Source organism: Macrobrachium rosenbergii, chromosome 55 (assembly GCF_040412425.1).
Source record: "Macrobrachium rosenbergii isolate ZJJX-2024 chromosome 55, ASM4041242v1, whole genome shotgun sequence".
NCBI lineage: Eukaryota > Metazoa > Arthropoda > Malacostraca > Decapoda > Palaemonidae > Macrobrachium > Macrobrachium rosenbergii.
This window is the reverse complement of record NC_089795.1, coordinates 44,034,212-44,055,945: the sequence shown is the minus strand read 5'-3', so window position 1 is coordinate 44,055,945 and position 21,734 is coordinate 44,034,212. Positions and strand designations below refer to the sequence as shown.

The 21,734-nt window shown below is 42.0% G+C and overlaps 1 protein-coding gene across 5 annotated transcripts in view; it reads left to right on the top strand.

The window, feature by feature from the left end:
• The first annotated feature begins 5,027 nt into the window (after positions 1 to 5,027).
• LOC136835201 (protein OS-9-like) overlaps positions 5,028 to 21,734 on the top strand; it is a 103,083-nt gene continuing 86,376 nt past the window's right edge. For 4 of the 5 annotated variants that reach the window (XM_067098432.1, XM_067098431.1, XM_067098430.1 and 1 more), the window contains exons 1-2: positions 5,028 to 5,491; positions 7,800 to 7,935. In XM_067098432.1, the coding sequence (XP_066954533.1) occupies positions 5,351 to 5,491; positions 7,800 to 7,935 (277 nt within the window). In that variant the 5' untranslated portion in view covers positions 5,028 to 5,350. The remainder of the gene's footprint in view (positions 5,492 to 7,799; positions 7,936 to 21,734) is intronic. The other variant, XM_067098433.1, reaches the window with a different exon arrangement.

Sequence of the window (21,734 nt, the reverse complement as noted above, 5' to 3'; positions counted from 1 at the left end):
GTTTTGTTAAACAAAATAGCAGTTTCAACAGCATTTATTTTATATAGTAAACGCTCAGTTCGTCTTATTAATTGTTTTTCTTGCTGTTGAAACTGCCATATTGTTTAACAAAACCTGTATTAAAGAAGGTCTTTTTCCTAATTTTACAAATAATAATAATAATAATAATAATAATAATAATAATAATAATAATAATAATCAACATTGTTTCATTTTTGTTTGTTATCATGGCCATTGTTAATAAATTACAATGTTGCAAATGCCGAAGTATATAAATGAAGCGAAACTTTTTCGTAACCCAATTATATAAATACTGTAATTGTTGCCAGTGTGTGTAGGGCATGTGTTTTTTCCTAATAAAATACACTTAAATATTTGTATTATATTACTTGAATACTGCTTATGGTATTCGAATTAAATTTTACTTTATTTATAATCGAAATTGTAAAGCTTTTCTGTAACTTTATTTATATACTCGAAAGAAAACGTGATCTCCATTTTGTGTTTATTCCATCTCCTCCTTTACTTCCGAAACTTCACATTGGAAGTTTTCCTCTTTTTATCCAGACTTTTCACAGCCAAATTAAGCAGTCGCTTCTTATGACAGACCGTTAATCCTCTTTGAAGTTAGAAACTACATTACATCACCCAAAGTCTAAAACGTTCTTTATCTACCATCTCTATCTTCTTTTCACGAAATTCTTTTACATATAAGTTTTCTATATAAAAAGTTATCCCATTGAAAACAATTTGTTTCCTCCATGTACCTCCTTTTTGCCAAAAAGAAAAAAAATCCAAGCTCCATTCCATTCTTTCAGTGAGCTCTTGTCCCCACCAGAAGCCAGCCGGGTAGTCCGTGACGTCAGGATGGTGGCTGGAATGTGGGCTGTCCCGGGTACACAGTCTGTCGAAAACACGGGAAATCGATCCTTTCCTCCAAGTATTCCCTTTTTTTTAGTCCGTTATCTCTCCACAACAAGACAATTTGGTCCATTCTTCTGAGCTCTCTGCTTGTAAAGCGTCCTGTGCTGGTTCCTTTCCTTTTTCTGGAAGAGGTAGCCACGCCATCTGTCGGTGTACCTTCTGCCTTTCATTTTCTTCGACTCTTATTTATTTATTTATTCTTTTTGTCCTGGTTTTGTTTCCCCATGTCTTCAGCTTTCTGTTTTCATTAATCCCCATTTCTTCTATTTAGAAAGTAATTGCCATTAATGATACATGAAATTTGCCAAATGGAAAACACATATATGTATGTATATTTGAAAATTTCCTGATATTGTACACATTTTTTTTACAGGTAATGATACCCCTTGACCGAATTACCTCAATTTACCTTGTTAAAGTCTTCCCAAAATAACATCTTATGACGTTGGATGACACGAACAAGTTATTGACAAGAAGTAAACTGTATCATTGACGATGAATCCAGTTGACAAAAAAAGTTTTTTTTGCAACAGATGAATGATCAGTTTCTTTAATATAATGGCGTTTATTACGAATGTACATAAAATAATTAACTCAAGAGTGTTATGGTGATATGATATCTTACCAAAGATGTCCTTTACCAAGAAACTGTGGCAGTAAAGATGATACTTTAAACGAAGCTCTTTTCTCATCCACACGTTAGAAAAACTAGTTTTGAATACGACACGATCTCACAATTCGTTATGTGAAACGGGAAATAAAACAAAATGTCAGGTGGGTATATTTACTATTTTTCATAAATATTTTCAAGGCATGCATTCGTATCTGTAGTTATTAAAAAAGGAAATAAAAATGACGATATTTCATTGTCTTTTATGTTTAAACTTTGCAGCAGTAATTGGTTTTTCCATCGCCCTCTTCCACACTTCCATTTCACTCTGGTATTTCTTTTCCATTTTCTTCTGTTCCAGCACTAATTTTATACAGTTCTTCCGCAGCTCCATAATTTCCCCACGATACTTTTTCTCCCTCAGTTCAACAATCTCGAGGGGCTGTTTTCCGCCACAGGTCTGGAATTCTGTATTGTCATCGTCAGAGTTGGGACAGCTGCTGAAAAGCTGTCTCGGATAGACACCTCGTGGAGAACATGACAAACTGAGCCATTCTTCGTTAAAGCAATCTGTTTCCTCTTCACTACGTTCAGACTCCCTTCCAGTTAATGGAAAAGGCAGATTCAAGGTTTTGTTTACCTCCTCTATTTCCATTTGAACGATTTTTCCATCTCGCTCATTCCGTTGACCCATGGCTTCCTCTTTTTTCTGATCACCTCTTCTGCGAAAAAAAACATCCAGTTGTTGAAGACTATCCCCGATTAATAATTAGCATAAAACAATGGTTATGGGAAATTAGCTGTGCAAACTAATGATGTTTACATTGAAAGTAATCATGACAGATACGTCAGAAGTGTGGCATTACCTTAATGCAATTTTTCTAATGCCCAACATGGCTTCCTTGATTGTTGGATATTGAACAAATAAAGCTATTAACAGTAAGTATACCACATATGTTCAAAACACTCACCTTTTCCCGAATCTGGAAGTGGGTCCTAGTTAGAGCTGAATATACAATAAACACAGCTGTGTCGGTATGTTTTCGTTCCTTGAGCAGAATCGCAACTGTAGGAGTAGTTGTAGTGTTAGAAGATTAAGCAAGCCTTGTGCTGGCTCCTTGGGCAGCCGGTAAACACAACCGTGAGAACTTAGCCTCATTTATACCTGACCAGATTAGGGTTAAATACATCTTTTCTTGTTCCATTGCAAGACCTAGTTTTATCCAGGATTAACCCTGCTTTTATCGAAGGGTCACTGCCTAGAAAGACTAAAGTATTAAAGTTATTTCAAAATGGGATAAGTAGAGAAGACATGAAGCTGAGTTTGGCTTATTAATGCTAGGTTCTGATTTTGGATAGTGTTTCTACTTATGAATCAGTATTTCAATTTGTTAGAGGCAGTGTGATTTCGTTCGTTGCTCTAAATTTAAATATTTTAAAAACTAAATGATAATTATTACGTGTAAAGATACGCATCTAATGGATTTTTATTGATTTTTTGAAGGACGTAGTGACATGTACAGGGGCTCCAAAGCAAATATTCCATCCTATACTTCTGCTTAATCTGATTGTAGTTTTTAACTTTCAAAAGGCAGGTATGTGCTTCAAACATTTTAGGTCTCCTGTAATTTTGCCTAGATTTCAATCACAGCATAAATTCTCAGCTCTGCCACCGGAGTTTACAAGAAGCTGGTCTTGGCCGCTAACGGCTATTTCCACTGTCAAAGTGACATCTTTATCTCTAGAAAAGTACATTGTTGTCACTTTACTAAATATTTTAATTACTAAGCGTGTTATTCCATGGATTACAAGTAATAATAATAACAACCCGTGGCATTCAATATAATCAAGAATCTGAATACAGAACAAACCGAAGGAATCATTGTTGGAAATACACAATTACTGCCGGCAGTAATAACTGCATGTATGATAAGAGGCAGTATATATATATATATATATATATATATATATATATATATATATATATATATATATATATATATATATATATATATAATACACACACACACACACACATATATATATATATATATATATATATATATATATATATATATATATATATATATATATATATATATACATACTGTATAGTTCACCTCATTATCATACACGCCGTTGGTTTACTGTACAGCTACTTATTCATTACCATTAATACTTTCCTGAACAATTATTATTATTATTATTATTATTATTATTATTATTATTATTATTCAGAGAAAAAGTCCATAATGTAAAAAGTAAAAAAGAAAATAATTACAATGAAATGGAATGGAATGTGAAAATTACAAACTAGAAGTGCGTCGTTATCAGCGAATCATCCGCACAAGAAAATTATAACTCTTAATGAAATTTCAACAGCAGTAAAGAATTACATTCAAACTGCAGGAAATTTCCAGTTTGATAAAACTAACTTGAATAGGAAAAAGAGCAATTATACAAAATGTGACAAATATAAGAAAGGGATCGAAAGAGAAGGCTGGTGAGTGACTAAACGTTTTTTCAACATTTCAGGAAGAGCCGATATAAAGATCGAGTCTTTCAGTATACGGATATAAAAAATAAACTGAGTCGACTCCCTGTCATCCAAGCAATGTAATAAAAATAAATTATCGTCCGCCATGACACACACACGCGCGCGCACGCACACATTTATAAACAGACTTGTAAACAATGGTTGTATAGTTTAGCAATAGCCGTACTTTCGTCTTTTCCGTAAAACGCAGGATATCCATAGCATTTGGGAAGCTTTTTTATTTTATTAAAATTAATCCATTTTTGCATGCAATAACATATTTATTTGTAGTTGTGTGTGCACGTATAATACCTCCACCTTTGCTTCATTATGTATATAGGCTACTTATCTGTTATTTTCATTAAGCTTTGCAAATATAGTACTATGTCGTTATATTAATTTTCATAGTTTATGTTGTTTCTCCTACCAAATTTCCTATATGTTTATGTCTAAGTATGTATGTATGTATGTATTTAATGTGTAAATACGTTCTCAAACATTTAAAAGTGTAGTATATGAGTATGCATGGTTGCATACGCACGAGTTTAGAGTAAAGTGATTGTGTGTGATGGCATGTATTTATCTGTATCAGTAACTCAGTAAGTGTATATCTATTTTTAATTGTGCATGAAGTTATACACAGTCATTTAAATATATACGCAGCACGTATTATGATCACTCTACAAGCCTTTTGATCATTCTAGTGGGACCCGTTTATGAGTCAGTTATAGTTTTCTTCATTGACATAGCCTAATTGTTTTTTAACATTTAATTTTAGTTTGTTTGTATATTCTCTGTCGGCTTTTTGCAGCTTTTCTTTTTCTAAAAAAAAAACATGCGTATATATATATATATGAGCGTTTGTGAGATTGATGACTTGTCTTGGTCTAAGAACCTCACGTCAAAAATTACGTATTTCGAAACAAAATATAGAAATCCAACTCATTCTAGAATATCAGTGGCCTGACACATCTAGATACCGAAACGGACCGATTTATTTAAGGTTTCTCGCATACTCTGTTTTCGAAGCAATTTTATAGATTTTGAAGACGCTAGAATGGATGACTTCTACACTTAAACACAAAAATAACAAGAAAACAACGATAATATAAACATAACAAATGAAACATAGACCATTTGATGTAAACTTTGAACGATATTTTCCGGAAATATACGTACAATAACGGTCAAACTCCTCCGGGAAAAGTCCGTTCGTGTGGAGAGTCGAGCGAATCTTGTTTTCGTTGTCATGTAAAGCGGACGAAATATTTTCCGGAGAGATGATGTGGCTTCGTGTTTATCCTTTCGTGTGTTCGTTATTTATTGCCGTCAAGTCCCTCAATACTGTGTTAAACCTAGACGAAATCAATTCCATACATTACGCCATCGATATCCTCAATAAGCCCGTTATTAAAGACCAGGTGAGTCGGTTTTGGTTTCAGCTGCGTAGCCTAGGCCTAAGCAATTCAGGTCATTTACTTTTTTGTGTTGTTAGCTGAGGCCTGTGGTGTCGAAGTTGGTTTAATAGTAATGCGTAGATTCTTATGAGCAAATAACTAAAAAATAGCCTAAAATCCTAGTCTTTGTTTGCAAGCCTTTAAAGAAAAATAAAGTTTTGCCTGTAGGTCTAGCTCTGACGTGTGGTGTAATTGGGATCAACAGCTGTGATTAGGCCTAAATAGCCTAGAAAGGTAGCTCAGAGTTTAGTCCTAGTCATAGATGAAAATTATGTAAAAGGATTAACAAAATTTTAACTGGATGAAATGCGCTACTCTACGTTATTATAGGCTACTTTACTGGGAGCCAGGCTAGTTTAGGCTAACTTAGGCTATATAGCTTAGGTTAGACGAGGCTCAGCCAGCCTAGATTTGTAGAGGCTTCCAGTAGCCTAGGCCTACCCCTCCTGCCATAAAAAAATCAATTGTTGTTCGTTTGATTTTCTGTTTATTTAGGCTGACCTGGATGATAAAGGTAATCCTAAACCAGGATTAGGCTCACAATGTTTTTCTTTTTTTTTATTTGCATAAAATTTTGAACATTTGGATATGTTAAATGCTCTGCTACTCAAACGTAGGCGATTTCCCAACAATAATTGAAGATTTACTGTGATTGTGGGGTTTATGGTTGATTAACTAATGGCCTAATTGAAAGCAAACAATTGCAAGAATTATTTCAAAAGGCATCAAAGAACCATAAGCTTCACATCCTAGTCCCTGCTCTATTGGGGCTGTGCACTTCCCTCCATCAGTAACTTTTGGAAAAAAGTGGTCAGTGTTAGGTACAAGTATAGGCTAGGGCCAATATGCTGGCAAATATTAATTCAAAAACAAGGAAAACAAAAATATTTTTCCCTAGTAGTGCTTATCATGCTGCTGAATCTGATATTTGTTTCTGTTGCTAATGCTCGATTAACCTATTGCAATCCTTCCATATGTCTGATAATATCCCCCGCCCTCCATGGGAAACTGAAAATTTTTTGTGCGGGAGGCTGTGAAATGATATTCATAATCAACCTAACCTAATTTAAGACACCAAATCCTACTTTACTCAGGGTGCCCCCTCTTCATCAGATATAGGCTTTGTAGTTGATTAGCTAGGCCTTTACAAGAAAACAAGTAGCAGACTCATCAGTCACATCCAAAACTACAATATCAGGAAGATAGTATTGTAACCTGGCCACTTCGAAGTAAATAGCCTCATTGAAGATCATTGAATTGCTAACTTCAGGACATAGGATAGATTACATTGTGTGGCTCAAAGAAATGGCAAATTTTTTCACACATGAGTAACTGCATATCAGAATCACTGCTCATGTACTCTAGGGCTAACAGGTATAATACAAGAAAGAACAAACATTGTCATGTTTTGAACAAAAAAAAAAAAAAATTATTCCACACTATATATGCACAACAGTACAGAAACATCAAGAGTTATACCAAAGGGTATGTACAAGAAAAGCAATCATTGAACCTGGCCTCACACAAAAAAAAAAGTAAGCATAATTTTAAAACAACCAACCCACATTTCTGCTATTAGTAATTTCTGAAGATTTTTGTATAAAGGAAAATTGCCTTGAACTACATATACAGGAAAAAATATGTAAATATGGATGATTATACACATTATAAATTCCTACAGGCTATTAACTTGGCCTAGTGAACCATTTTCAACAGGAATTAATGTTAGTATTGTAAGAATCATTTAAAAAAATATGAGAAAATAATGGTTTACATTCATGCTCAATTTTAGGAGAATAAGTACAGGAGCATTGTATGGGTTTATTTTACCTTCTTGGGTTAGGTTAATGACATTACTGTTAGCAGTAGCAGGGATATGGTATGAAGCCCTTGGTTATGTAAGGACACTTACAATAGATTTGGCTGTAATTTACTGTGCAGTCTTCCTGGTGTACCTGGCCATAAACCTTAATATTCTATATAGTCATGTCTTTTCAAAATGCTGTATTTTCCATTGTTTATGTTGTGTCTGTTTTGAACATTCAATGTAAGTAAAGTACAGGTGTAATATATTTGTATACTGCATGTAGCTAAGTATGAGTTGTAACTGAAATTCATTGATTTTTTTGGTTATATTCATATAATTTTCATGGGAATATACAGTAAGTTCTTTATTCATATTTTCATTACTGTAGCCTGTTACAGTTTACTGATGTTAAAGGCTTGTTGTTTTTGAGATTATTGATGTATGCAATATTTCTCAAATTTTCAGGTGTATGAAGGAGATGTCATGACTGTAGTCAATAAATATGGTCAAGAGTATATTTGTTCTTTGCCAAAAGTAGCACCATCAGATGCAGATACAAAAAATGAAGAGAATATTCTTGATCAACTTGTGGATATATCAGGTAAGTGCGCACATGGCATAATATGATGCTTGGCGTTTTGAATTTTCTTATTCAGACTACAGTATTTATAACACGTGAAAGATTTCCGGACTTTTGAGTAACGTAGTTTTGAGTTAAAATGGTGATTTAGCTATTGCAAAAAGTATAACAGTACACAAACAGGTATTACTGAATGTATATAATACTTGGGCTTCAGAGTAAGTCAAACCTTGGCTTACAAGTGAACCAACATACGAGTTTTCCGAGTCGAGATTTGAGCTACAAACCAGCGAGCCTGGGAGGTTCCGCCATCTCCCAGTGCGCCTGCCATTACCAGCTAGCTCCCCGAGCCTTCCAAGCTGAGAGCTTTCATTCTCTCCGCAGCATCTCATAGCATTTCTCACTTTGGTTTCTCGCTGTGCCCCTGTATTTTGGAACATTTCTTAGTTATTGCCATGGGTCCTAAGAAAGTGAGTGCTAAGACCACTGCTGAGAAGAAGAAAAGGCTAAGTACCTCGGATATTAAGTGTGAAATTATAGAAAAACATGATCAAGGTGTGCATTTTATGGACGTGGTGAAGCAGTACAACCGGACTACTACGATCTGTACCATTTTGAAGCAGGAGTCGATAAAATCTAGAATCTCAGCCAAGGCCGTTAAGATTATTTCAAAGCTGGGGACCTCTGTCCATGAAGAGATGGAGAAGTTGTTGGTGTGGCTGAATGAGAAGCAGCTTGCAGGAGATACCATGATGTTGAGCATCATCTGTGAGAAGGCACGAGACATTTACAGGGATTTGGTGCGGAAGACACCAGGATCGATGGATGAGACATCAGAAGAGTCATTCAAAGCCAGCCAGGGCTGGTTTGATAATTTTAAAAAGAGGACCAGCATCTACTCTGTCATCAGGCATGGTGAGGCAGCAAGCTCTGATGTGAAGGCAGCTGAGGAGTTTGTTAAAAGTTTTTCCAAACTGGTAGATGCTGAAGGATACGTCACCCAGCAAGTCTTCAACTGTGATGAGACAGGGCTCCTCTGGAAAAAGATGCCGAGGAGGGCCTATAAAATGGCAGAGGAGAAGAGCTTGCCAGGCCATAAACCTATGAAGGATAGACTGATCCTTGCGTTGTGCACAAATGCGAGTTGTGACTGCAAAATTAAGCCGCTACTTGTATACCACTTGGAAAACCCCAGAGCCTTTAAGTCCCCCAAGATAACCAAAGAAAATCTTCAGGTTAATGTCCTCAAAAGTGCTCCTGCACACCCACCAACCCTCACAGATGACATTAAGAAGAATTAAAGTTTATTGAGGTCCTCTTCCTCCCACCCAACACCACCCCTATCCTGCACCCCTTGGACCAGCAGGTTATTTCAGATTTCAAAAAGCTCTTCACCAAGCACCTGTTCCAAGCGCTGCTTTGAGGTTGCGGAGGCCACAAACCTCAACCTTCGAGAGTCCTGGAAGGATTACTGCAGTACCATGACCTGCCTCAAAATTATTGACATGGCCTGGCAGGGTATCACAAGGACCTTAAACTGCATGGAAGAAACTGGTCCGAGGTTGTGTCCAAACAGGACTTCAAAGGATTTGAACCTGAAGAGCTGGTAGTGGAGAAATTGTGTCCCCCAGAAAGTCCATGGGCCTGGAAGTGGATCAAGAAGACGTTGACGACCTCATTGAGGAGCACAACGAGGAACTGACAACGGAGGAATTGGAGGAGCTACAGCAGCAGCAGTGTACAGAGGCTTTGCAGGTTTTGGAGGAGGAGGAGCAAGTGTCGGAGGAGGTTGCTACAAGTGAAATTAAGGAAGTGTTGGGAATGTGAGAGAAAATTGTAGTGTTTGTTGAAAAGAAGCACCCTGAAAAAGTTGTAACAGGTCGTGCGTCGGAGCTGTTTAATGACACTTGCCTAGCTCATTTTAGAATAATTTTGAAAGACAGAAAGAAACTAATCTCCTTGGATAGGTTTTTAGTGAAAGGCCCTGCATGTGAAAACCAGGAAAGTTTGGTGAAAAAGGCAAAAGTCAGTGAAGAAGAAGATTAAAAATAAAAAAAAGTAGCAATTAAGTTTAACGATTAAAGTGTAGGATATGTAGTGTGTAAGTTAAATTTAGCAATGCAGCATTAAGTGTGTGGCGAGTAAGTTGAGTTAGCGATAGAGCACTACATGAAAAAACTCGGTGAAGAAGAATATTAAAAAAAAAATTTAAAAAGTAGCAATTAAGTTTAGCAATGAAGTGTAGTATACGTAGTGTCTAAGTTAAATTTAGCAATGTAGCATTAAGTGTGTAGCTAGTAAGTTACATTAGTGATAGAGCACGATGTGAAAAAACCTCCTCTGCCAATCTCCTGCCTCCCACCACCACCACCCTCCATACCCACTGAGACACTCACGAGCCCACTCGTCTCTCTGCTCCACCTCGGCCAGCGTCTTCATTTGATCTTTACGGTAAAGTACACTCAACAAAACCAGTTTATTTCTTTACATTCACTTTTATTATGTATATGTTCTTACACAATATACAGACTGTCGGCCCTTTACATTGGGAATTACTTTCAGCAAAGCTGGAACAGCCATTTAACTTTTGAACAGGGTGGTTAGGCAGTTAACTACCGCCCGGTTGTTTGGAGTCCCACCTGCCCAGATGTAAACATTCCAACTTGTTTTCGGCCATCGAGTGATGTGGACATGCGTCTCCTCACTCTGCCTAGCATGCTGTTTTTCATTTGGAATCGTTCTATTTTTTTTATTCATTACTCGATTGATTATGTGTTTGATATTCCATTGTGCAAACCCACGAACCATCTAAGCCTGTTCAGAAGGGCAGTGCCTTGCGTGTAAGCCCCAGTGCTGATGGTAAGCCATGCACACACTTCCACTCTCCTGTCAGTGTTGACCCTCATGTCCTCTTCACCAGTTGCAGTGGCATGAATGTAATTCAACTTGTGATGAGTTTATTCCTGGTCTCCAGTATAGTGAGTGAAGTTTACTGGCAGGAGGCATTACAAGAAGAAGGCTTCCAAAGCGTCTTCCAGTGATTACATACCGACGACTACGTCTTTGGTTGCCAACCCATCGTTTTCATTTCTGCTTCCCACTAAACTTATTCGCTTGGCTGTCTCTCCTTCGGGAACGGTCTCCCCCTCATTGTCTTCATCTGATTCATCAGGTGGGGATCGTCGGGTGGGGAGGGGGCCGGGGGGCTGGTGATCAGGACAACCTCGGTTTGGTAGCCTCCGCTTGTTCCGAGGAGGAAGCTTCTTCCTCGGAGTGAGATGAGGTTACCTCCCCAAATTTGTCTTCTTCAGGTCAGGCGGACGAACTCTGAAAAACTTGGATCTTCGTGGGTCTCTCGGGTGTTTTGTCAGTGCAAGGTCTGGTCGTGCTCCTGGGTTGCTGGTGGTAACACATGCCTCCGCCACCACTACCACCACTACGGTAATGATGACGGCGTTCACAAAGACAACCACTTCCATTACCATGCACCCAACCCTGATGACTCCGGCTGTGGTAGACAAGACTGCACCACATGCTCCTGCTCCTGGTTAGGCAGTAACCCTCCCACCTGCTGTACCTGTCATGCATGCTGTTCCTGCTGTCCTCAATGCTCCTGCTGCTACCACCTGCATGGGGGACCAACTATTGACCAACGATCCTGCAGATGTCCAGGAAGAAGAGGTCTCGTAAGGTGTCATCGTCGCCTTCGTCTTTGTCTTCATCTTCTGCTGCCTCCTTTCCTTCCTCTGACGCTGAACAGTCGAAGGAGAAGAAGGATGTTCCCCCCCCCCCAAGAAGTCTTGTCTCGGGGCCTCTGAGGGGCTGCCTCCCTCCACAGAAGTGGCAGTGGGATCTCGCGTTGGCTTTCCCCAGTCTTCGGACTTAGGGACCATTTTGTGCACCTCTCCGAGGTCTTGCAATACAGGAGCCTCAAGTCTCCAAGGCCTGGACTCTCGGAACCTGTTCTGGGAAGTCCAATTCCAAGACTGGTGCTGTGCCTGCCTCCTCCCAAGTTTCTTTGGTCACTCAGGTAGGAGGGGCTCCCGTTGATTGTCCTGGACGAGATACGGGAGCTTCAGGTGCTTGATAGGATCAAGTCACTCCGAGTACTCGGGGTTCACCGAAACCTCAAGTAGTACCCCAGACCGGTACTGGAGAGTCTGCTCCCTGGTCTGGTTTAGGCACAGGACAAGAGAAGGTGTCAAAGCATGCAGGTGCTTCTTCACCTCCTGCCAGTACTTTGTTGAGTATTCGGCCAGGTTCCTGACCCAGTGCTCCAGACTCTAGGGTCCTCTTCCCCAGGACTCGGACACCCCTAAGATACAGAGGTTTTTTGCAGAGATCAGCACAGCGATCTTGGGGAAGGGACCGTGGTCACTTCTGTGGATTGTCCTTCGTGCCTAGGATCTTTCTGGGGTCCTAAGAGGGAACCCAAAGCTTTGTTGGGGCTGCTGTGGTCCAAACTTTCTGAGTGAGTACTTGAGCAGGTGAATTCTCTGGTCTGAGCAGAGAATTCTCTTCGCTCGAATCGTTCAAATAAGTTGCTTCCTCCTCCTCTACCTCGCCAAAAGCATTTTTACACACACTCTGAGAGGTCTTTGCTGATTAAGCAGGTTGACCCAGACCTGCTTCATCTAGGTCTGGGTCTGTCGCTGCAGCAGTTTACTGTGGAAAGGATATCTCTCTTGCAGCAAGAGGCAGCAAACCTGGAGGCTACCACCGTGGCAGTACTCCAGACAGTCTCCTGGTTGGATCTGTGGTCCTTTACAGTATCTAAGGTGGCCCCCTCCTCGGGTTCGATCACCCCTGGGGAGGACTATGTCTTGGGGAGACTTTGCCAGTCTGGAGGTAGGACTATTTCCTAACTGGCCCACCAGACGGCGAACTTGTGGGCCAACCCGGTGTTGAAGAGGAGGGGACGCCGTCCTGAATCAGATCTCCAGGTTTGCAGGACCTGAGTTGGCTCTGACCCTTAGCAGTGGACCGCTGCTGAGTTCTGCCTCACTCTTTCCTAGAGATCAGGTAGATTCTGCGGTGGACAAGAGGCGTGTTGAGGATAATAACCACCTTGTCCACCAGGCAGTGGCTAAGACCTCCTGGTCTTCGTGTGCCACTGCGGCTCGACCTTCGTGTCAAGCTAGCACTTCCTCTCCCCCTAAGAAGTCCCAGGCTTCAAAGGGTGCCCAAGGAAACACCCAGACTTCTTCATCCTCTGCCAAGAAGGGAGCGCAGTCACGCCCCTTTCAACCCTCTTTCCAGCCTGGAAAAGGGGGCAAAGTAAAGAAGAAGGAAGCTGCTATGGGTGGTGTTCCTCTCCAGCTGCTGCCATTTATTGGTGAGGGGGTGCCTGTCAAGCCATTGGGCAACATGGCAGCGATATAGAGCTGAGACATGGGTAGTGGATGTCCTTTAGGAGGGCTAACTACTCCCCTTCGAATTTCAACCACCCTTCACCAACGACCTGGTCCATCCCCTAACTTACTTACCCGGCTCACCGAAGGACCTCACCCTCTTAAAGGAAGTGCAGGTGATGCTGAAGAAAGTCAATGTGGAAGTCATGACAGATTGGTCCCCAGGCTTTTACAGCTGTATCGTTCTCGTAGAGAAAGTCTCAGTGAGTTGGAGACCAGTCATAGCTCTCTCTCCCTTGCCATGTACTGTGCTCACACCCATCAGGGAAAACGACTTCATGCTTATGGTGGACTTGAAGGATACGTATTTTCAAATACCCATCCATCCGTCCTCTTGCAAGTACCTATGATTTATCCTCAAGGGTACAGATTCAGGGCACTCTGCTTCGGGCTCTTGACCGCTCCCCAGGTGTTCAAGCAAGTGTTCACCCTTGTCTCAGCTTGGGCTCATTCGCACAGGATACATCTGTTGAGGCATCTCAATGATTGGCTTGTTCTGGCAAGCTCCCGCTCACAGTTGTTATAGGACAGAGTTTCTTGAGTTTTGCCACAACCTAGGTGTTGTGGTGAATCTTGAGAAGTCCGACCTCATTCCCAAGCGGGGGCTAAAGTACCTGGACATGCTGATAGATAGAGCAGCAGCAAGATTCTTCCCCCTCAGGCTTGCGTATCAGCAAGTTCAGGAAAACAGGGCAGTTGTTCCTGTCTCGACGGGAGCAACCAGCTTGGCAGTGGCAAGTCATTCTCAGTCACATGTCATCTTTGGAGAAGCTGGTCCCTCATGGGCGGCTTCACCTTTGTTCTCTCCAGTGGAGAATGAAGGAGTCCTGGTCCCAGGCGTGAGATCCTTAGTCCTTTCCTATTCTCTTCTCGAAGGAAGTAAGACAGCTTCTGTTCTTAGACGTATCGAGCAAGGGATTGGTTGCACACCTGGAAGATTTGCTGGTTTCAGGTGTGTGGGACCAAAACGACAAGCACCTTCACATCAACATCCTGGAACCCAAGGTGGCCTTCGTGGCTCTCCGAGAGTTTCAGGATCAAGTGATGGGACACTCGGTGGTGTTGATGAGCGACAACTCCACAGTAGTTGCATGTGTCAACAAGCAAGGGTGTCTAGTATCCCTTCCACTGCGTCAGTTGACAATGCAGGTGCACAAGTGGGCAGCAGCTCACTCAGTAGAGCTGTCAGCCAGATACATTCCAGGCAAGAGAAATGTAGTGGCGGACAAGCTCAGCCGCCAGGATCAGGTGATAAGGACAGAGTGGTCCCTTCACACAGACATTACGGAAAGGCTGTTCCAGGTATGGGGGCACCCTTCTATTGAGCTGCTTGTCACCCAGCACAACAGAAAGCTCCAGGTATTCTATTCCATTGTATCAGACCCACGGGCCGCTGCAGAGGATGCCTTTCAACACCCATGGGACAGCCTCAACGCCTACACCTTCCCTCCGTTTTGTCTTATTCACAAGGTGATCAACAGCGTTGATCACCCCGTCTCAGAATGACCCTAGTGGCTTCCAAGTGGCCACAAGCCTTTTGGTATCTGGACCTGCTGGCTCTTCCTTCTGAGCACCAGGAGAGATTCCTCCCAAACATGACCCTCTGTGTCAACCACATGTGGAACAGTTCCATCAGGCAGTGCATTCCCTGTCTTCACGGCTGGAGGCTACCCAGCATCTCTTGTGAGCAAGAGGTTTTTCTTGCCGCACAGCAACAGAGATGTCTGGGTATCTCAGGCAATCATCTGCAGTGGTATACCAGGGAAAGTGGGCTGTCTTCTGTGGTTGGTGTCGTAGACAGGGTCTCTCTCCGGTTGGAGCCACTATGCAGCAGGTAGTGGACTTCCTCGTATTCCTTCGCCAAGAAAAGCTTCTCTCCATCTCAGCTGTAAAAGGCTGTAGGTCTGCCCTGGGCCTAGTTTTATGCCTGAGAGGAGTAGATATGTCCTCCTCACTGGAGATTTTTCTGCTTATGAGAAGCTTCGAAAGGTCTTGCCTACCCAGGGACCTCAGGCCCCCTGAGTGGGACATGACTGTCATTTTGAGGAGATTGACCCGTGCACCGTACGAGCCTATACGAGAGTCATCATCAGACAGGGATCTGACCCTCAAGACCATTTTCCTGCTAGCCCCAGCATTGGCAAAGAGATTAGGTGAACTTCATGGACTTTCCTTCAACGTTAAACACTCGAGGGGATGGGGATGGGTTATGCTCGATTTTGTCCCAGAATTCCTAGCAAGGACTCAGAATCCATTGGTCCCTAATGTCAGATTCGAGTCCTATACAATCCTCTCCCTAGAGGATTTTGTTGCTAAATGATCCAGACGAGATGTTACTATGTCCTGTTAGAGTGCTGCGGTGCTATCTTAAGATGACTTGCCGGCCTGAGTGTTGACAACTCTTTGTTAGCATTGGCTTGTCCAAGAAAGAGGTGTCCAAGAGCACAGTCTCTTTTTGGCTTCTTGAGGTGATCAAGAGGGTGTACGCTGCTGCTACTGCAGACGACACCATTATATTTTGTCCAAGAGCTCACAAAGTTGGGCATTGGTCCATCCCTTGCATTCCAGAAGAATCTGTCAGTTCCTCAGGTACTTAAGGTCACACCAGACCACCTTCACGTCATTTGACCTTGGGGACATTGCCCACAAGTCCTTGGACACCTTTTCCTTGGGTCCTGTGGTGGCTGCTCAACAAGTTGTGTAGGTTACCCAGTTCCTGTAAGAGGACAGGTTGCTTCTCGCCTAAGGTGTTTGGTTGTGGAAGGAAGAGTGTGTGTGAGTGACTGGCCTCCCTTCCTCTCCCTTCCTCATCATCCTTCATTTTCTCTCTCTGCAGGCAGAGAGAAGGATAATGAGCAGTCACATGCTGGAGCTGGTGACCGATGCAGCTAAGTGTTACATCAAGCACCAGTTATATTCTCTATGTTTAGACTTTTAGAAGCAATCCTGTCTCTTTCTCTAGCAAGGGGGGACCCCTTATAGAAGCAATCCTGCCTCTTTCTCTAGCAAGGGGCGAAAGGGGTCCCTGACAGTGAAACAAACCCATTGATAATATTTGTTTATTGTCTCCGACTCAAAACTCTTCCTAGCCCTTTTTCGAATGATGTTGCGTTCTCCCACTCATTCAAAAAGGCCCAGAAGTCTGACAGTTGAACATGCAGTTCTTACTCCGTTCAACATGTCAGAGACACGGAACTCTTCCTCGCTGTATTCAACCAGGGGGAGTATCCAGGTGTGACAAACTACAGTCAGTTCAGAGACTCATTCAGTTTCCTCCCTCCAAGAAGTAAGTCTTCCTAGTGTAAAGGGCTGCGGATTTGTATATTGTGTAGGAACAAATGAAAAATTTTTAAAGTAATTTGTATTTTTCATAACTATACAAACCTGAGGTTCTTTACAGTTTTATGCCCACCTCATGACACCCCTCAGTCTGTTACCTAGGCCAAAAGGCAAATTGGAATGTTTACATCTGGGCAGGCAGGACTCCCACCAACCGGATGGTAGATAACTGCCTAACCACCTTGTTCAAAAGTTAAACGGTCATTCTAGCTTTGCTGAAAGTAATTCCTAATGTAAAGGACCTCAGGTTTGTATAGATAGGAAAAATACAAATTACTTTAAAAATTTGCCATTTTTTACATTATTTGTTATTTATAAAGTATATTTTTCTTATTTAAAAACACATAACAGAAATTGGTGTGTTTTTGTGGGGGCTGGAACGGATTAATAGTATTTCCAATCACTTTATGGGAAAATTCTGTTTGATTTACGAGCAAATTGAGTTCGAGCTCGGTCACGGAACGAATTAAACTCGTAAGTCAAGGTACCACTGTATCTGTATTGAAAAGCAGTTTTGTTTTCAGGTACAGTATTATCAACAGTGCACAAGTTGGGACAAGTGTATGATTGGTGGCCTTTCTTTTGATATTGTTTTCCATCTTTTCACTTTTTCCATATAATTATCCAACATCACTTTTGCAGCTTACTCCATGCTGCATCTTTTATCGCAGAAATGTATCCTCTTTCTGTTTCCCTTTATTTTGTATGTTGTAATTTATTTATATCCCTTTATTTTGTATACTGTAATTATTTATATCACCTTGCCATCAGTTTTAAAGTTACCTGTATGCTTGAATCATCTTGTCTGTCTCTCATCGGTCACATTTTTTATTAACCATATTTTTGTATTTGAAAGGAATGAACATTGGAGGCTCATAAGTGACACAAAAGTTGCTTAGAAATAGAAAAGGTACCATGACCCTAAATTGAGAGAATTTTTCATGTGTTAGAGAGGGTGAAGGAAATTCCTGTTAAGGCCATGCTATACAATGCAGGAATTGTACAAGCTCAAATTTTATAATTTTATAAATATTTTTATAAAAAAAAATTGTTTTGATTTGGTGTCCCCTAACCTTGAATCATGGGAGGTTTGATATTTTTAGTTGAGTTTGCTTATCTAAATATTGATGTTAGTAATTTTGTTTTTTATTTGTAATAGTGAAATTCAGAAGGGGAAAAATTTTTAGTAGAAAGAATACATTTCTGCCTTTTTTTTTTTTTTTTTTTTTTTACAGTGGGAAGTTGCTCTTTTGGCACGTAGGTTTAAACTTGACCTGTGCAAGGCAGGGAATTTAGACAAACGTGCACAAGACTGGAGACATTACAAAGAGTTAATTTCACATTTTCAAACATCTAACTGACCTGGTAGTTATACTCGTATATATAGCTTAAGTCCCTGACGTGATGGCAAAATTTCAAAACATCGCTAAAATCGCCGATCGGGTAATCAGGTGGTCCACCTGTGCCCTCTACCCAGGTAACTGGAACCATTCTACATATTCCTCAGCTCTTCCTGTACTAACGGTGACATCGTTGGAATTTGATTACTGTAAGCCTGTGTTTTTCAGTTGTTTTAGTGAAAACCCTTTGGCTTTGCTTTAGCCGCTTTTGGATTTGCTTTTGGATTATTCTTAGACCTTTTAGACACTGATTGGTTTGAACCTTTGCTTGTGTTTTGGATCTCTCTTTTGGTTTTTTCAACATGTCTGACTCTTCATCGAGTGTAAGAATGTGTGTGAGGGGATGTAAGACTAGACTTGCTAAAGCCTCTTTGGATCCCCATCAAATATGTGTAAAATGTAGAGGTAAGAGTTGTGAATTGGACGATAGATGTGATGAATGTTTGGGTCTGTCTGAAAGAGAATGGTTAGATTACAACCGATATGTGAGGAAACTTGAAAGAGACCGGCTCAGAAGAGCCAAGAGTTCTATATCTCACTCTTCAAGGGACAGCCAGGGTTAGAGATTTCCTTGCCCCATTCTAACAATCAATTGATCCTTCAGCAGTAGCGGTAATTTCTAACTCCCTTCTGATACAGGTAATAAAGAACCAACTCTTTCAGGATATGATGGCTGCCATTCAAACCCTGGGAAAACGGGTAGAATCCCTTGCAGAAGACAGGGAGAAGTTGTGGTCTGATATGAGAGATCTAAAAAGTGAAAAGATTAGTGCAAGTGCAGTGGAGGGGGCCGCCGGTCCTGTAGCGCTCCTAGTCCTGACCTCTTCCAAGCTCACCAACCCCTGTGAGAAGGAATGTCGAAGACGAAGGGAGGCGAGAGGCTTTAGTCCCCAGCGTCGTCCCCTCGAGCGCACCTGTTGGCGCTTCCCAGGACGCTCACCCTCGCCATAGAAAAGGCGAGGTTAAATTCTGTGTTCTTCGTCTTGGGATGGCGCAGTCCCCAGACGGGCTGGCGTCTTAAGTCAGAATCGAGACCTCTCAAGAGAAAACTTCCCCGCTATTGAAGGACGACAGCGGAGAGACAAGTCAGGCTCCAGGGTGTAGCCACTGGAGCAGTCGAGTAAATTTTCCTTCCAACTCCAGAAGGCAGCTCTCCGCCAAGAGTAGACGTAAACTGGCAGCACCAATCAGGACGCCTGACAGCAAGAAGGTGGACGTTACTACCCTCTGTACATGCCCCTCCCCTTCCCTCGGTTGGTACTCTGTCCCAGAACACTATCCACAATCCTTGAGGAAGAGTTGATAGATGAAGTTGTGACTTCCCTGGTCTGTCCCCAGCAGCAGGAAGCTCCACAATTACTACTGATTAAAGATATGCAGCAGAAACTCTTTCCTAGTTCAAGTCTCTTACAGCCTGCAGGAAAGAAGGATACGGTTAGATCCTCCGATTGCTGTATGCCACCCGGAAGATAATTGGGACAGATGTCGCACAGGTGCCAGTTCTCAAGTGACTTCAAGCCTGGATCGGCGGTACAGCGAACACAGAAAGAAGATTGGTCCTACTCAAGAAGTTCATCCGATCGCTGCACGTCAACCTGAGGAAGCTTTTTGACCGATGTCACACAGGCGGCCAGTTCCTCAAGTGACCTCAAGGTTTGGGCCACCCGAACGACAGAAGGCTGGACCAGGACACACAAGGAGTTGGACAACAAGGATCCAAACGTCATCTGGCTGGACGAAAGACGTTGATCTGCAGGAAGACAGATGCCAAGACACCAGGCGTCAAGGAGTTTGGCGCCAGGACCTAAGCATCATGAAACTGGACGCCAAGAAGTTGATTTCTTAGAGAGAGACTTCAAGACTCAGGCGTCTAGAGATTGGTCTCAGGGCGCCAGGGCGTCAAGAATCTGGACGCCAGGGCGTCAAAGCGCCCATGAATGTATGCCAGGGAAGTTGTCTCTTAGAAGATAACGCTCAAGACACCAGGCACTGTCAAGAAACTGGGCGTCAATATGCTCTAACAGGGGAAACGCCAAGATGACGGACGCCAGGACGCCAAAAGCGCCATGAAACTGAACTCCAATATACAAAGGAGGACTTTACCGACCCGATAACAGGGCATCAGTCAGATGGATGGAAGACGATCTGCCTCACTCACTAGACAATCCGATTGGATGACACATCGGACGAGGAAGAGCGAAAAGACCAACATCCTCTTTGGACTTAAAAGATTTTAATGACAAATTTTCACGGAACTTTTTCCTGATAACTTCATTCCAGCTCTTCCTCGTTCTCCTCCATCGGAATTTACTTTAAGAAAGACGTCATCGACGAAGCTTCTTTCTTAAAAATGGTTGTCTCGCTCATCCAAACGGGCTTTAAAATTGATGGAAGTGTGGATGAATACTAAGAAAGATCTAGGCCGGACGGTGTTCTCCTTTCCCCCAGCCAGACTAGCTTCTAGATCTAGCGTTTGGTCGAGACTGGAGAATCTCTTGCCTAGGAGTTCCTCTTCTTCCCAGGGGATTTCTTGAGCCTAGTAGACACTTCTGCCGCATTAGCTATGGTGAAGTCAAAGGTGTTTTGGTCCGCCTCAGAAATGGACCACCTTCTCAAAGGAATCTTTAGGGCCTTTGAGGTATTTAATTTCCTTGACTGGACCCTGGGAGCCTTGGGTAAGAAGATGGACACCAGCAAGAATGCAGACACGGAGGATCTTGTATATACAGTGGCTTTCATGGATAAGGCTCTCAGAGATGGTGCCAACGAGCTGGCGGCACTTTTCGCTGCAGGAATCTTAAAGAAAAGGGCACATCTTTGCTCTTTTCTTTCCAATGGAGTAACTACTATTCAAAATCAGAACTCCTTTATGCTCCTCTTTCTGCTCACCTGTTCCCTCAAGAGCTGGTAAAGAAGTCACAGCTGACCTTATCACAAAGGCCACGAGGACTTGATTACGAAAACAGCTAAAAAGTAATACCAACAAGCCGTTTGCACGGAAGAATAGAGGAGAAGTTGCTTGTGTCTCAGTAATTTTCGTTTCAAAACCCTCAGTAGAGGAAACTCAAGATCTGCTGGGGAGAAGATCAACGAAAGATAGTTACAGACAAGGAAGACACAGAGTCTGATGGGAGTCTCCTTCAGACAGCGGTGAGCCAGACTGAACAATTTCTGGCAAGTGTGGGAAAGGAGAGGATCGGATCCATGGTCCATCCAATTGATCAAAGAGGGGTACAAGATCCTTTCTGAGGAAGCCTCTGGCATCAAGACTGATAGACCTTTCGGCCAAATACAAGAAGAAAACCAGCGGAGGCTCTGCAACAGCAAATATCTCTTCTGTTGCAAAAGAAGGCCATAGAAAGAGTTCAAGCAGGATTCCCAGGATTTTACAATCGCTTATTCCTGGTTCCCAAGAACTCTGGGGGATGGAGACCAGTGCTATTCGTGAGTGCTCTCATCGTTTTTATTCAAAGACAAAATTTACGATGGAAACGACGAAATCTGTCCTAGCAGCAGTCAGACAGCATGACTGGATGGTATCATTGATCTGCAGGATGCTGTATTTCCACATCCCTATCCACCCGAGCTCCAAGAAATATCTGAGAAACGCTCACGAGGAAGAAGTGTTCCAGTTTTCGAGCTCTTTGTTTCTGGCCTGCACCGCTCCTCA